Source organism: Oryzias melastigma, linkage group LG18 (assembly GCF_002922805.2).
Source record: "Oryzias melastigma strain HK-1 linkage group LG18, ASM292280v2, whole genome shotgun sequence".
Classification (NCBI taxonomy): Eukaryota; Metazoa; Chordata; class Actinopteri; order Beloniformes; family Adrianichthyidae; genus Oryzias; species Oryzias melastigma.
The window spans coordinates 20,252,118-20,268,199 of NC_050529.1; the positions used below are offsets into that span (position 1 = coordinate 20,252,118).

The 16,082-nt window shown below is 35.1% G+C and overlaps 1 protein-coding gene and 1 long non-coding RNA gene across 2 annotated transcripts; one reads left to right on the plus strand and one right to left on the minus strand.

Annotated features, from left to right (window-relative positions):
• Positions 1–1,868: 1,868 nt before the first annotated feature.
• On the minus strand, positions 1,869–4,113 carry LOC112156102. Its single transcript, XR_002920909.2, has 3 exons — positions 3,408–4,113; positions 2,098–2,153; positions 1,869–2,007 (listed from the first exon to the last, which is right to left on the minus strand). It is a non-coding gene; the product is annotated as an uncharacterized LOC112156102 (long non-coding RNA).
• A 10,577-nt stretch (positions 4,114–14,690) lies between these two features.
• On the plus strand, positions 14,691–15,290 carry LOC112156273 (C-type lectin lectoxin-Lio3-like). Its single transcript, XM_024288506.1, has 2 exons — positions 14,691–14,760; positions 14,947–15,290. The coding sequence occupies exons 1-2, from the start codon at positions 14,691–14,693 to the stop codon at positions 15,288–15,290; spliced, it is 414 nt and encodes a 137-aa protein (XP_024144274.1).
• The last annotated feature ends 792 nt before the right edge of the window (positions 15,291–16,082 follow it).

Genomic DNA, 16,082 nt, shown 5'->3' on the forward strand with positions numbered 1-16,082 from the left:
ACTATGATTAAAATCAAGCAGGAATATTATCCCAGAATAAATCAACGTAAACCTTAAATTATTTTCAACATTTTCTTTTGGTAAAAACTATATTTTGTCAAAATTATACAAGTGCATATAAATGGTAAAGGTGTGTCACCAAGTAATATTGAAATTTGTGATCAGAGAATAGATCAACCTTTCATATAGCATTAAAATACATTATACTTTCCTCAACTTGCTAAAAGTTTCAAGGAAATGTTTTCACATTTTATCTGAAACCAAGAATCCCTGTAAATAAATTAATGAAAAGGTATCTAATCAGTGATCATATTTTCACTTTGAACAGAAAAAGTTGAACTTCTTCTCATCGTTTATCTTGACCCACTTGTGTTCTCCTCCTGTCTCCATGGCTCCTGACTTGTCACACTCATTCACCTGTTCAGGTGAGGCCCAGTTCTTGTAGCGGACCACCTCGTCACTGACCCAGAACCAGAACCCCAGAGTGCAGGTGTAGCGCAGTCCAGTCCACACATAAGGAGTTGTAGCATTCTTGGTTTTCTCCTGAACCCATCTCTGTTCATCCAGGTTAGTGATGGTGACCAGGTCATGGTGGTGATGTCTGCAGTAGTATAAGGCCTCCTGCCAGGTCCTGCTCTCAGTGATCAGGATCACATAATCTGATGGGAAAAAAATAATGAAAACCAAACAACCAAAGCAAAAAAACATTCAGAAAATCTAACTAGAGAAAAATAATCCATCATTTTGTGAGAAATAAAAAAAGTCTGACTTTACCGCAGGAAATCACAGGGACCCAGTTTAATATATATGTTTCCATAATACATTTTGTCTAAAGTTTAAAAATAAAAGTGTAGTCAAAAAAAAGTATTTGGGGGGGGTGTCTACATGTGAAGTTTTTGCAAAGAGTTTGTATGTAGATTTCTTTTAGTGTTTTTTGTTTCTCTATAAATGTAATTTTGTGTTTTAGGTTAGTGAGAGATATTGTGGAGACAGGAGTTAAATCAAAGTGAGTTTTACTTGTTTGTCATTGGAGGTAAAAATGATCACCTGTGTAACAGAAGAAGGGTTTCCTCTCAGAACACTGTTTAGTTTCCCACACGCCTTTCAAGTTTAGGATGGTGCAGTGGTTTTTTTCTTTTGTACTGTCATACCACACATTCCACTGTCTGAAAAAGAAACTGCTGCCATCTGACCAGGTCCAAGCGTCTCTGAACAGTCCGATGAAAATGTAGTTAAATGTTGATAATGACTTCAAGTTTCCAACAGATGTGCTATCATATACTTGTATAAAGTTCTCTGTGTTATCATTATGCTTCTGCAGCTCCTCCAGCTGTGGTCCACTGATCAGATCTGTGTGATTCTTTCTGCAGTATCTCTGAGCATCAAACCAGGTCATTTTATCTCCTAAATAGTACTTAAGAGAAGAGCTTCCTGTGGAGTAAAAGACATTGAAACAATGAAGCTTTGATCTTGAGGGAAGATCAGATTTTTATATTTGTATAAAAAGAAAAATAAATAGTTCTGGTAAGAGTTTTGATTGAAAACACCATTCTATGTCTGTAATCTTTTAGGTTTATACTTTATGACATGTAAAATTAATTCAAAGAGAACCATTTTTCTTCTTGCCATTATAGCAGAGGAAATGTGCTTTATCCATACATGGCATGTCCAACCACTTTTCATCAGTAATATGTTTAATTGCCCCACAGGTCTCAGCTACTCCACCATTTGGTTCACCAATGTTCCACTTTGCCTGACTTTCATTGAACTGCAGTCCGGGCAGAGACCAGTGTGAAATAGCGTTGGTGCCTGTTTGGTTGAACAAACCAATCCAGACATGTTTGTTTTCTGAGTTTATTTTTCTGAGTCGGTCTATGTCAACCATGCTGCTCACTGTAGCCAGATCAGTGTATTTGTCCCTGCAGTGCTGCTGAGCTTCAGTCCAAGTCTTGTTCTGATCAACAAAGTGATACTCATGGAGCTGACACGTGAAGAGACAAAAATGACCTGAAAATAAAAGAGATCACAGACAAATCTGTTTATTTACATTAGACATTCAAATGTCCTCAGTTTACTATTAGCTGAGGATCCACTTACCAACAAGAACCATAAGAAACAAACTCAGCTTCATCGTTTCTCTGTAATTCTTTCAACTGCAGGAAGACAAAAGCTTTTATTTAAATGAACTTTTCTGTTGTAGATTCTGGAGCACACATGTTTTCTCTCTCTGTGTGTTTTTCCTTTTATCCCCTATCTAAACAGCCACAGTTGAATTTCAAAATACCAGTTCCAACATTTGTTTGCAGTCTAAAATAACTCTGTATTTTGTTTGTTGTATTTGCATATTTAAAACATGTTACGCTAAATATTCAAATTATGTTTCATGAAGATTTTTTTTCCCATGACTTTGAAAAACAGAAATAACCTATGAATAACTCTGTCCCCATGTCATGTGTGCAGTATATCAGTCTTGTATTGTATTTTTATTTGTAAGAGCAGTTTTTTCTTTACTCATATTCAGCCCAGTCAAGAGCGGAGTGCAGAATTATTCATCATATATTTCTCTTTTGTATTAAATAAAGCAATTTGATTGTACTTCTACATATATTTGTTGTAATGTCAATAAAGTTGCTTCATTGTATAATGAACAGGATATCTGGAAGTTAATTATTATTTAAGCACATTATGGTTCTTTGAAGTGATGTATTTTAAAAGTGAACTATAGTAAACGGTTTTGCATTACAGAGAAATTATATAATCAAGACAAAAATTTTAATGAAAAGCAGTTCAGCAGTAAAATCATCAGTAAAAATTATTTTACAGTTGCAAAAAAAATTTGATTGACATACGCTCACAAATACTGCACCTTCAGAATTGAAAAAAAAAAAAATCCACTAGAGACAGAATACAGTTCCTTGTTTTTTTTTTTTTCGGGGTTGGGGGTTGGGGGGGCAAATAGAGCAAACATTAACAACATTTGGTTAATGTAAAAAACAGTAATTGGTTTATGTAAAATTATGGAAATTAGATATTTAATAATGGTTAAAATCCAAAAAGAATAGAAGGTTCTTACTTTGAAAACACATTTAAAAATTCAGAAAATGGTAAAAATGTTTTCATACTTATTTATATTTATATATATTTTTAACTGATCACTTTATCAATATAGTTATAAACAAAATATTTGCATTTTTTTAATAACTTTTTCAGGTTTCTTCAGCTAAACATCTTTGTATTTTCTCTTTTTCTTGTCTTACATACTTCTTGTGTTGCCAAAATCATAGATTTATTGAGATATTGCAATTTGTAAAAACTATTAAACCGTTTAACATGACTTTTTGTTCGTAGCATTTGTCCTGTTCAATAAAAAACATTTTCTTAAAATGTATCAAACAGCAGAGACTCACCTGCTGGGTTTTTTTTCTCCTCAGCTTCAGTTCTGATCATCAACTTTCCGCTCTGATGTGTTGATGAGAAGTGATCCCAGCATCACTGCATCCTCGTATGTCATTGTGCTGTTCCCACAAGTTTGAATAGAAACCTCATATGCTCAATTACAGAAGGTGACTGTTCTGTTTGTGTTGAAATCATGTCCAGACGCTGTTTGTTTTCTATTTCTTTTCCTCATTAAACCAGACGTGCAGCATAGTGGCTGAACTGCTTTACATTTTTGTGGCTGAGATCTGGCAAACAAATAATTTCTAAAAAAGTACATACACAAACAGTTTCAAATGCAAACACCAGTGTGTGAATGTGTTCTTGTATTTTTGAGTTTGTTTTTTTTTAACTACAGTTTCTATATTCTCCTACATATTTTATGCACCTAAAAGGACTCTCAGAAATGCAAGTTTACACATTTCTGATCAGGTTTAAATAGGGATTGGAGCAGGATTTGTTAGATTGAGGACTAAACTTCCCATAACCACTTTAAAGTTTTGGGTCAGAGTTAAGCAAGTTTAATCTGTCAATTCTCTGGGTCTATCATTACCTTTCTCTTAAAACTAATGTATCTATATATACACAATTCAAAGCTCTTGAATCGTTTTTTCACAGTGTTTGGAAGGTAAAATGTTGAACTCTTATCTAACACTATGTACCAAAGGCCCACATGTACACACTGTGTATACTGTGTACACACTCTGCTCTATCTAACACTCCTCCAGAAAGGCCGGGAGTTTAACCCATCTTGAGGAATTGAGTTTGGGACCCCGGGCTGTGTGTGGATGTGAATCCATCTCTTGACCTACTGCACATCCTCATGCTCCTTCTCTCCCAGAGTGGTGACCTTCAATTTCCAAACAAAAACCCCAGATAACTGGTGAGTTAGGCCACAGAGGCAAACACCTCTGGCACCTGAACCACATTGATCTCTTTGGAGCTCTAATGGGATTGTCCCTTTCCAGGCACTCGCCCACAAGACCTGGGTCCAATTTTTTGCCAATTTGAGTGATGTAAGTGCTCCATAACAAAAGTTTACCCAAAAACTTTGTAATGTAACCTTGAATAACAGTGACGACGTTTATTGGTTTTCTGTAGGTCTTTCATCAGGTTTGCACACACTGTAGCTGCTATTTTGGTCCATTCTTCCATGCAGATCTTCTCAATAGCTGTGATGTTTTGGGGCTGAAAAGTAATGTTTAACTCCATCCACGGATTATATTGGACTGAGGTCCAGAGATTGACTAGACCAGTCTCATTCCTTCACTGTAAAAAGTGAAACTTTGGATCAATTAGCCAAAGTTCTGTAATTTGTCACACTGAAATTGTTTTAGTTTTCAACTAATTGAAATTTTGGATGGATATTTTACTCAAGTCAAACATTGTATTTGATAGTAATAATTACATTTATAAATGGAAAAAATACACAGCTTTTGTTAATTGGGCCAATGTTTCACTTTTTACAGTGTTATTTATGGATCAGTCCTGTTTTTGTTGCTAAAAAAAAAAAAAGTGGGACCAAGACAAAACCTTGTTGCCCCCCTAATGTCCTCATGGTTTAAGGGGGGTATGACGTTCTCTGGAGGCAACTCCCATCTTGCTCCACAGTCCAACTGACACGGTTGTGAGTTTTTTTTGACTACCCCTTTGTGTTTTGCAGGTCAGCTGTCACTCCTCCTGGATGGTTCCTCCTTTCCTGGTGCTCTCTGTGGAGGAGCGCACAGCTGTCTGCACTTTGCAATCAAGTCTATTTAAGTTGCAGCTTTTCTGTTCTCAGTGTCGGTGCGTCCCTGTTAGGACCGTGAGTTTCTTGCTTTAGCCGACACTGAGGTTTGCTATTCTTTAGTTTTTTCTTAGTCTTCTGCTTTTTGTCCTTTAGCAGTTTTCCCTCTGTGAGGTGTCTTTGTTTATTAAATAACTTGCACTGCATTACCGAGTCCAAGCCTGATTATCTCTGCTCCTGGGTTCTCGTCACTCCAGCCGTTACACCAACTCTTTTACCATTTGTGACATTGTGAAAAGAGCCTCTGTCAGATGGGAATCAAACCAGTGTTTCACAGAAACAGTAGAGTCAACACCTGTCATAACCAAACTCGTGTCTGGGGTCAGTTTCTGTTGAAATGTTTATGGGAATAAGATGATGGAGTACAGGGATGCTGGGATCATTTCACATCAGAGCAAAAGGTTGATCAGGCTGAAGCTGAAAAGAAGAAATCCTTCAGGTAAGTGCACCTACTTGCTCAGGGTTAAACAGTTAAAATTAATCACAGTGTTAGTTGTTGTAATAAAAGTGGAATTATCTAGTTTTTAACCCTTCTGCTCTCTTTGGCGTCCAGATGACTCCATCCATATATTGATGTGTGATTCCTTCCATGACAAATGCAGACAAAGTGGACAGGATTTTATGTCTGTCATGGACATTAGTGAAACTCAAAGATCAAAGATAAAAAGAAGTTCAGCACACTGTCTTGTGGGGTCCAGATGACCTCACTTTTAATGTAAACAAGTTAATGAGAGCGGAAGGATTAAACTTAGGGATGAAATGAAAACATTTTGTATTCATTACTTTATGTGAAAAAGATTCAGCAAAACTTTCAACTTTTCACGTTGTAAAAACTAAAGCAGAAAAGAACCTGGGATGAAAAATATCATGATAATGATAAAAAGCATCACAACTGCTCGATGATGACAAAAAAAAAGGCAAATGGAGCGTAGATGACTGGAGAAAAACGTCCCTTTATCTGTCACCAAGGTAAAAGTTTTTTAATCAAAAATATTCATTTAATTACAGCTGAACTGTAAATGATCACTTTTATTCACTCATTCAGTTTAAAATTGGCATTTTTTTTCAAATGTGTTTAAAAAAAATTGACAACTAAAAACTTGACCACAAAGTTGACCAAAAATGGTCAATTTGAAAAAATTTCTTTAAACACTAACATTTGAGACGATAAACATTTTAGTCTCTTGATGTTTCTATGAGCCTTAGAGGAATGATTTAAAAAAATAAGCTGACATGAGGCTAATTTAAATTGATGAGCTGATGTGAAGCTGAATTACTAATGAAAACAAACACATATTTGGTCTGACAATAATTTTTATACATTTTTCACTAAATCTGATATTCTACTATGTCTTTTTTCTAATTCACAGACTTTATGTTCTGAAAGATTGCACCTATCTTTTCTGGTCAGTAGAGGTCAGCATTTACTACAATCTGCTCTTGAAGGACCCATTTTTTTCTCCTTCCTATCTCTTTTTTCCTCATTTAGTCATTGCTTTGTTTAATTTTTCATTACTTAGACCTCCTTAACCCCAAACCCTCCACTTCCCATGAAGTTTTATCTGCCATTACATCTCCTAATCTCAGCCTAACCTTTCAATAAGCTAAGAAACAAAAAGTGTATTTAAAGTTAGGTAGTAAACCACTTGTATCTTGTGATAGTGTGATTATCAGCCAACATATATCTGTATGCACATAATATAAAACTCTTGCTAAACTGCATCACATTTTAATTTCCATTATTTAAACTTCATTATTATTTTCTTACTTCAGTTTTCCTACTGATGATGTTCACTCTAAACCAGCCTAGTCTTGGCTCAACAGGAGGGCATTGAGGTGCAATGCCTGTCCATGCCACCGGGACTGAAAAACAGGAATTTGTTTGTACACAGTTGCAGAGTTGGAACATTATATTTATGGGGAAGAGGCACACTTTGGAAGGGAGGCAAATGAGAACAACAGTATGATATTACAGACTATTTACATCCAACATTGGGACATCCATCCTTTTTGCTGTTAGTCAGAACAAAATGTAAAATTATGAAGTCCTTCTCAACTTTGTTACTAACCACATGAGATCAAACTTGAGCTCACTTATGATGTGTCTGCTCTTCCATCGGATTTCACATTTTTCCACAACACCCCCCTTCAATTACAGATCAAAAACCAAAAACATAAAATAAATAAATGAAAAAGAGGGAAAAAAAGAGGGAAAGGGGGAAAAAGCAAACAACCATATATTAGTTCCGGTATAACTTATTATTATCAAAAACAAAAAAGAAACTATGCATTTTTACTTTGCATGACTTTAATTGAGGTCAAATATTATCAAATCTCCTTATGAAATGCATTAAAGAGTGGTTGGATTTTTTTAAAAACACGTGTTCTTGTGAATCTAATTTTTTTTTAGTATATTGATACAGCATTAAAAACTAAATAAAATATAATCTAAGATAATCCAAAAAGGTAGATCATTTGATGTCTTTTTTAATTTTGTGCCACACTAACGTTTAAAAATCCTCCCAAGAATGTATAAACATTCATAAAAAACTGTATTTCTATATTAGTATCACACAGTTGTTTCTCACCTTGGCTTTTTTCAGTGCAGCTTAAAGGGTTAGTAATGGGGTTGTGGGTCATTTTCGGTGTTAACTGTATTTCGCCTTATATTTACCATTTCCAAATGTTTTGGCATATTTTGAGCAAGAAATATTGAAATAAAATGGCATTTTTGAGGCCAAATTTGGCAAACCTGTCTCTTCCGGGTAAAAAGCTCCGTTTTGGTCACGTGGTGCGTGTGACGTCAGAGGAGTCAATATAGCAAGATGGCTTCTCCTCTGCGTGTCGGAGCTAGCGATAGCGGCGATATTTCAAGTTCCACAATTCTGTCTTCAGACTCAGATTGTGGAAACATTTGTTCTGAAAGTGACGCTGATTCAGAGGCGCCGGGTGTTTGTGGTTTGAGGACTGTAAAGCCCTATCAATTTGAGCTGGCAGCGCGGAAAGTAAGAGCTCACAATCTGGCAATGACACTGACAGTGATGCTGAGAATGCCGGTGGAAACGAAAACTGTCAGTTTATCAGAGCCATGCTCGAAGCTGGAAGACGTGGAGCATCTCGTGAAGCTTTATTTACAGATCGGAACCTTTTGGCGACTCTAAATCAAATCATTAATGACGCTGACTATCCGGGTCGGTAATGCAGAGTTTCATATGCAAAATAAAGAGCTTAGAGACATGTTTGCAGGACCGTCCGCCACTTTATTATTATTATTTATTTATTTATTCACTTATTTAATCACTTTATTCACATCCCCGAAGCTCTTCCACCACCTTACTGCACGTCTCTGACATGCGTGGAAACCAAAGGAGAACGTAAACAGTACGTACGACCCGTTCTCCACATGAATCGTCACGTTTCAACACACAACAACAACAGGGGATGACAACAGTCTGTCACGTTAGCTAAGTACACTGAAAATTCCGAAAACGATTCCTCTTCAGATGAAAGCATCACACAGAAATGAATGAGATCTGATCTTTCACGGAGGAAGAAATGACTGGTGGACCGCTGCGAGTGTCGATGGTTTCATCAACGGATCTGCAGAGATCCTGCAAGCCACCATCAATGATTAATAAACTGCAAATCAAACAAAGAAACTTCCAAACATGTGCAATGTTTTAAACATTCAGTTTACCTGTTGAAATCAGAAGCTTTTCACAGTTTAGTCGGTCTGGTTCTGCTCACAGTGTTCATTCACAATAGGCTCATTTCGATTGTAAATCTCGTAAATTTACGACTTTAAAAATCATAATTTTATTTTTTTTTTTTTTGGTGGCCCTAATACTCCGTCGGACCATAACACCGACGTTTATAGAATTCAACTTTGCCGCAGCGCACACACATACATGTATCTGCAGACACCCTGGGTCCGCCTGCATTCTGCTGCTGGCGCTGTCTCACTCACATGACGTCAACGCGTCACGTGACCCAAATCGAGCCGTTTCTGAAGCAGGGCGAAATGCGAGTGTGATTTGTCGTTGATTTTGTCAAATTTTACAAAAACCTGCGTTTGTCAATGGTAATTATTTGTTATTTTTGATACATTAGAACATATGGAATATATCTGGATACTTATTTTAGCTTTGTCCCAGCCCATTACTAACACTTTAAGGCCAGATCCAAGCACTTAACTAACAGTAGTATTGTATAATAAATATAAAGTGACACATAATAAAAATGTCTCAGCTCATAAAAGCCACAAACAATGGATTTCAGGGGGGGGGGGGATCACCATTTACTTCTCAGTTTTTGCAAAGAGATAAAAAAAAAAAAAGTATTTTTTTTTTTTTCAAAATGTTGTCTATCTTCACTATTTTGTTGGAAATCCTTTTGCTTCAAAAACCACCTGCATGCCATGGCATTGGTGTAGAGTGGTATTGCATGAGGGTTATGGCTGCTTTCAGCTGTTCTTTTTTTACACTGTAAAATAGTTGCCATAGATTACTGGCAGATGGATGTCAGTAACTATTATGAAGCTTTATTATTGTATAATGAAATGCAGTTGAATTTCTGTGTCCTCTATTTAATTTTACAGTAATAAAGCTGTAAGATGAACCACAGTATATAGATACTCTACTGTATTTCCTTTTACAGTTGTATTACTGTAAATTAAAATACAGTAGTTTATGTTAGCCAGCTGCCTGTAGTTACAGTAAATGTTCCTACAGTAATTGTACCCTGTACCAGGCAGAACCAGAAAATATATTTATAAACGAACTAAAATGAATCAACCTAGAAATAAAAAAAATATATATTTTAGCTCAATTAAATTCAAATCAGTGGATTTGGACCAGGACCACTGTATATGTTGAAAACGAATGGGAAACTGTTTCTAGAGTGTTTCATTGATAGACAGCAGATGAGCCTGATTTTAAGGAGGAAGATGTATGTCCACAAATAGATGAGTTATAATTTTGATAAAATTATCCAACGGACAATTTATAAAACAAACAAAAACATTTTTCCACCAAGAATTATGCTGGATCCAAAACAGTGATATAAAATTTAAAAAATAATTAATTAACTCAAGTTGTCTTATGTGGTATATATGTCTCTCGGCTGGACTGGGAACGCCCCTGGGTCCTCCCAGAGGAGCTGGAGGAAGTGACCGGGGAGAGGGAAGTCTGGGCCTCTTTGCTTAGACTGCTCCCCCCACGACCCAGATGGCAGAAGAAGGTAGATAGATGGAAAGAAAAGAACAGAAAAATAATGAACCATTGTCACAAGAGTGTCCTTTTAGTATAAATATATCATAAACTTTCTATATCTTTTCCCCTCTCCTCATCTCTGTAGTAACAAAAAAAAAAGTATTCTTGGCAGATTTAAATGTTTTACCTTCACAGTTTTTATTCTTAGAAAGAAGGAAATAAAAGTGATCCCAGATTTTCCTATTTTAGAAGATCCAAGCAGGTTTTTCGTGTTTTAAAGTATACAGCTCCAGTTATAAGTCAAATCATTCAAATATCTTTCATACCAGCACATTTGAATTTTTCTCATTACATGTAAACAAAGTAAGGTAAATATGTAAAATATTAGGCTACGTTTTATAACTTTTTGCTTGCAAATACTTAATTCATTTTAAAGTAATAGATTCAAATATATTTACGTAAACGAAATAAAAAAATGTAATTTGAAAAATTTGCTCAATTTATGTATGAAAAATTGTTTTACTTTAAATATTTCACAATATTTTCTTTAAATTGAAAACTAAACATTTGTTTTTTTCTAAAGAAAGAAAAGTACTTCAGAACATGCTTCTCCGTTCTTTTACAAGAATAGTATTTCTGATTCCAACATCTTAATATTTTACCCACAGCCTACTATGCACAGAAGCAGCTGCTGACCTACAAGTTAAATCTTCAGATTTTTTTTAATTTTATTTATTGTTATGTTTTTACGTGCCCTGGGGGTAAACCTTGCAAGGTGAAGATGCAGAACTGCAGTACCTTTCAAAATAAAACATTTTAAACACATGAATGTGCTCTCCTTCACCCTGAGACACTGCTTTGTCACACTTGTGTTTCTGGAAAAACTTGTTTTTTATTCATTAAAAAAAAAATCATCTTTGAAGCACCTGTTCCACCCTTTAGAGACCTAAACTGTTTCAATCATCAATATTCGTTTATATCACACTTTTCATACTAGGTGAAAAATCGTTCTGTACACCAAGTAAATAATGTAAAACAAGCAAATTAGTTTATAGATTCGACACCCAATCCCACATATTTAAAGTACCAGAGCCAGTCACCTCAATTTAAATGATAATTTTCATAATTTTCTAATTTGCCTTTGATGTTGAGGAAAGAAATAAATATTTTTTTTTCTCAAGACATAAAACATAAGTAAACTAACAAAGTATAGGCATGTTTTGTAAACTTCTTTATTTTACTGACATGTTTATTCAAAGGCTTTTTTTCAAAATACCACACCTCTAACTCAAGTAATTTTTTGTGTCCATTAGATGTCTTCCTAGAGCACATGAAGCTTCATGAAGCTTCATAATGGAGTGAACCTTTTGGATGAAAGGCTTTAAGGCTTCATTAAGCTGCAACTACACCAGACCACACCAACTAAAAAAAGGTCTCAATGAAAAAAAGGTGCAGCACTTGCAGCAGGACATAATGCTTTTGACAGGAAAGAAAAAAAAAACTCTACCTAGGTAAATTAGAAAAAAAAAAAAAAAAACAAGATTTTTTTTTTTTTTAATCTTTTGTTCTTACTTAACTGCAGTTCTAAATATAAAAATGTCCAAAATTTGAAAGCAAAGATACTGAGAATACCCACAGAATTACACTGGTGAGGTGTGCCTAACCCAAACAACCAAACCTTAACCAAGTTAGGTGATGTTTAACTCTCCCATTAACATATCCTGCTCCAACCTAATCCTAAACCTGATCAGAAAGCTGTGTTAAATTGTACAGGAACTTTACTAAAATGGTACAAAATACAAACAATACATTCACACACATGTTTTGATTTGAAACTGCAGAATAACACAGAAATGTAGTGTTATCAGTCTGTTGGATCTCTGCCTGAAAACATAAATAATAATAATAATAATAATAATAATAAACACAGTCAGTCATTATACTGCTGCATCTGAAAATGAGGAAGAGGAAATAAACAGCTGTTAATCACACCTGTTTTTGACACGAAACACAACAATCACCTTCTGTACTGAAGAAGCTGGGATCACTCCACATAAACACATCAGAGCAGACGGTTGAAGATCAGACTGAAGCTGAAGAGAAGAAACCCAGCAGGTGAGTCTCTGCCAGTTTTCATTTATTACATGCAGAGGAAAATCAAAACATGGTTAAATATTGTAATTAAACAGTAAAAAAAACTATTTTGATTTTTTTAAATACATTTAAAAAGTTAATACATTTGTAAAAATTAATCAGTGATAAAAGTATGGGAGAGAAAGAAATGAGTTAAAACATGTTAAAGTGAGAAAAAAATTAAATACAGATGACTTATATTGTAAAGGATTATAGACGTAAATGAAAACTAGTGACGTTTTCACATCATATTTGTATAGGCATTATTATGTTTTACATATATATATATTATCTTTTATTTTCTTATAATCAGATTTATTTTTCTGTTTGTTGGGTACGGATTTTAAAAGAGACCCCCCAAAAATGCAAAAAATAAATAAATAAACATAATTAAATTTTTACAACAATGTTCTGAGTTGAGAGCTCTGAGGGTTTAGTTAGTAACAAAATATATATTGTACATCAAACTATAAATTGACACCAGATATTTGCAGGATCAATTTTGTTTTTATTACAACCTCTCTTTGGCTTAAAAATTAGTTTCTGTGATGGATATACATTTACTTTAGCGGATGAGATATAATTTTATAACTAGAATAATTGTAGGCATTATTTGTTTTTAAGAAAACATACTTTTGAGAAAATGTTTTACCTTTAAATGCAGTATGCAAAGATTGTGTATTTTTGTCATATAAATGTCATTTTATGCAAATGTACCCTTTTACTGGGACATTTGCATTTTTCTAAGCAGGACAGTTAAGCACACTTAGCAGGAAAATATGTAAATTAATTGTATTATTTACTTTTATGTGACAAGTAGATGCCATTCAAAAATATACTTTTGAAAATATTTTAAGCACTAAACTAAAAACGTAATGGGACAAAAATGTGTTTAAACTTTCTTTGAGAAAATGATTTTAAAGTATAGCGAAAGGAGAGAGACTGAGGTGTTTGTTACCAGAAAACCAAACTACATTTGAAAACACCTTTTTACTTCAAAAATGTTTCCACTGAATCAAAAAATAAACTTTTTAAAACATGTTTGTTTCTCAACAGTCAAAAGATTTTCATAGCAAAGATGAAGCAGATTCTCTTCTTCCTCATCTTTGTGGGTGAGTGTATTATCAGCTGCCCTCTTCTGTTTTTAACGACAATCTCAGCATCTGTTTTTAATCTAAAAGTCACTAATAAGATGAAATGTGCTCTCCTCTTTATTCTGGCTTTCAGGTCACTTTTGTCCCTTCACATGTCAGCTGTATGACTATCACTTTGTTAATGAGAACATGAATTGGACTGAAGCTCAGCAGTTCTGCAGGAAACATTACACTGATCTGGCTACAGTGACCAACAGAACAGACTTGGAGACACTCAAAACTATAAAGGGAAACTCCAGGGGAGCTTGGATCGGTCTGTACTATGAACCAGGAGTCAGTGAGACCTTTCACTGGTCTCAGCCAGGACTGGAATTCAACAAAACAAATGCAAACTGGAATGATGGAGAACCAAATGGTGGAAAAGATGAGACCTGTGTGGCTCTCTGTGCAGACTTAAAGTGGGTGGATATCAAATGTACTGCCATAACTTTTTTCCTCTGCTATAAAGGTAAAAAAATAAACTGTGTAAATTGTAAATGCTTTAAAACAAGAAAAAAAAAACATCAGATTATTTTAATATTTAAATTAGGAATCGTATCTTGAAATACAGTTCTAAAGTATTTCCTTAAAAATTTGTATTTTTTACAGATATGATGAATTTTACTAAGACTTTTTTATTTCCTTACAGACAATCTTTCATCTACAGGGCAATATTTTTTGGGAAAAGGTAAGAACTGGTTTGAAGCTCAGGAATACTGCAGAAATGATTACGGGTACACAGACCTGGTCAGTAAACCACATCTACAGGAGATACAGAGGGATTGTCCTGGAGAAAGTCCCTGCCTGAACAGTAATAATGTAAATTATGATAATGGAATTGCTCGATCTAGAATTCTGATAGATTGCAACAAAGGGTACATATTTATTGGGCTATTCAGAGCCACCTGGACCTGGTCAGATGGGAGCAGCTTCTTTTTCAGACTCTGGGATGAAGAATATTATGATGACTCTAAAAAGCATCATAACTGCTCTATGCTGACTGAAAACGGCAACTGGAGCGTTGATGACTGTGGGACAAGACATCCCTTTATCTGTTACCAAGGTAAATGTTTTTAACTCAAAAATCATCATTTAAATACAGCTCAGCTGTAAATCAACTATTTGAGTCATGTGTTTAAACAGTATAATATGAGTCAAATAAATGTTTTAGTCTCTTGAGGCTTCAATGATGCAACATGACATGAAGCTTATTTAAATTGGTGAGTCCCCCCTCTCCTTCCGTCATCAGATCATGTGATCCTGATCACTGAGAGCAGGACCTGGGAGGAGGCCTTATACTACTGCAGACATCACCACCATGACCTGGTCACCATCACTAACCTGGATGATCAGAGATGGGTTCAGGAGAAAACCAAGAATGCTACAACTCCTTATGTGTGGACTGGACTGCGCTACACCTGCACTCTGGGGTTCTGGTTCTGGGTCAGTGACGAGGTGGTCCGCTACAAGAACTGGGCCTCACCTGAACAGGTGAATGAGTGTGACATGTCAGGAGCCATGGAGACAGGAGGCGAACACAAGTGGGTCAAGATAAATGATGAGGAGAAGCTCAACTTCCTCTGTTCAAAGTGAAAATCTTAACACAATACAGGAGTTTGTTCATTTTTTTACTGAGTTATTCTTTATTATTATTTTAATTACATAGTCCGAAATGTTAAGCTAAAAGCAAAACGTTTGGCAAAAGTCTTTGCAGTTTTTCACTTGTGAATCTTTAGAACCAATCAAGTTTGTAAAATAGTGATGGTTAAGTCCTAAATATCGTCTCATGTTGATTTATGTCCTTTTAACGTTGTGATTTTATCACTAGGGGTTTGGGTTGTTTTACTGTTTTATGTGAAAATTCTAAACTATAGTTATAAACCTGTTTATGCACAGAGTCATCAGCTTTTTTCTTTTGACATCAGATCTTTCTTTTCCACGTTGAAACTTTTGGTTTTGGATCTTTTTACATTTAGTTGTTCATTAAAGTGTGTTGCAAGAATACATAACACATTTTCAAAGTTTCTGTCAATATGTCTTGACTTCTGGTTCCTCCATAAGACTTAATGACAGAATTATCATCAGAACATATTACCTAGAGTTGAGTAACAGCTGCTCTGTAGCAGACCTCTCCACATCTGCTTTCTGTTTTCACTAAAGCCCAAATCATGATAGGTCCAGGTCATCCTACAGTTTACAGCCTGTCTGCTCTGAATGGGTCTCTGGAACGACCTCTGTCCACCTTTCTGTTCTTAAAAAAACCCTGCAGTCCATTTGAGTTAAACATTTAGTTTCTAAAATCAAAGGGTTTCCTTTAAACCTTTTTTCAAAACAACATTGATAACAAGAGAAAAATAAATATCTGGTCTGACAATTATTTTACTA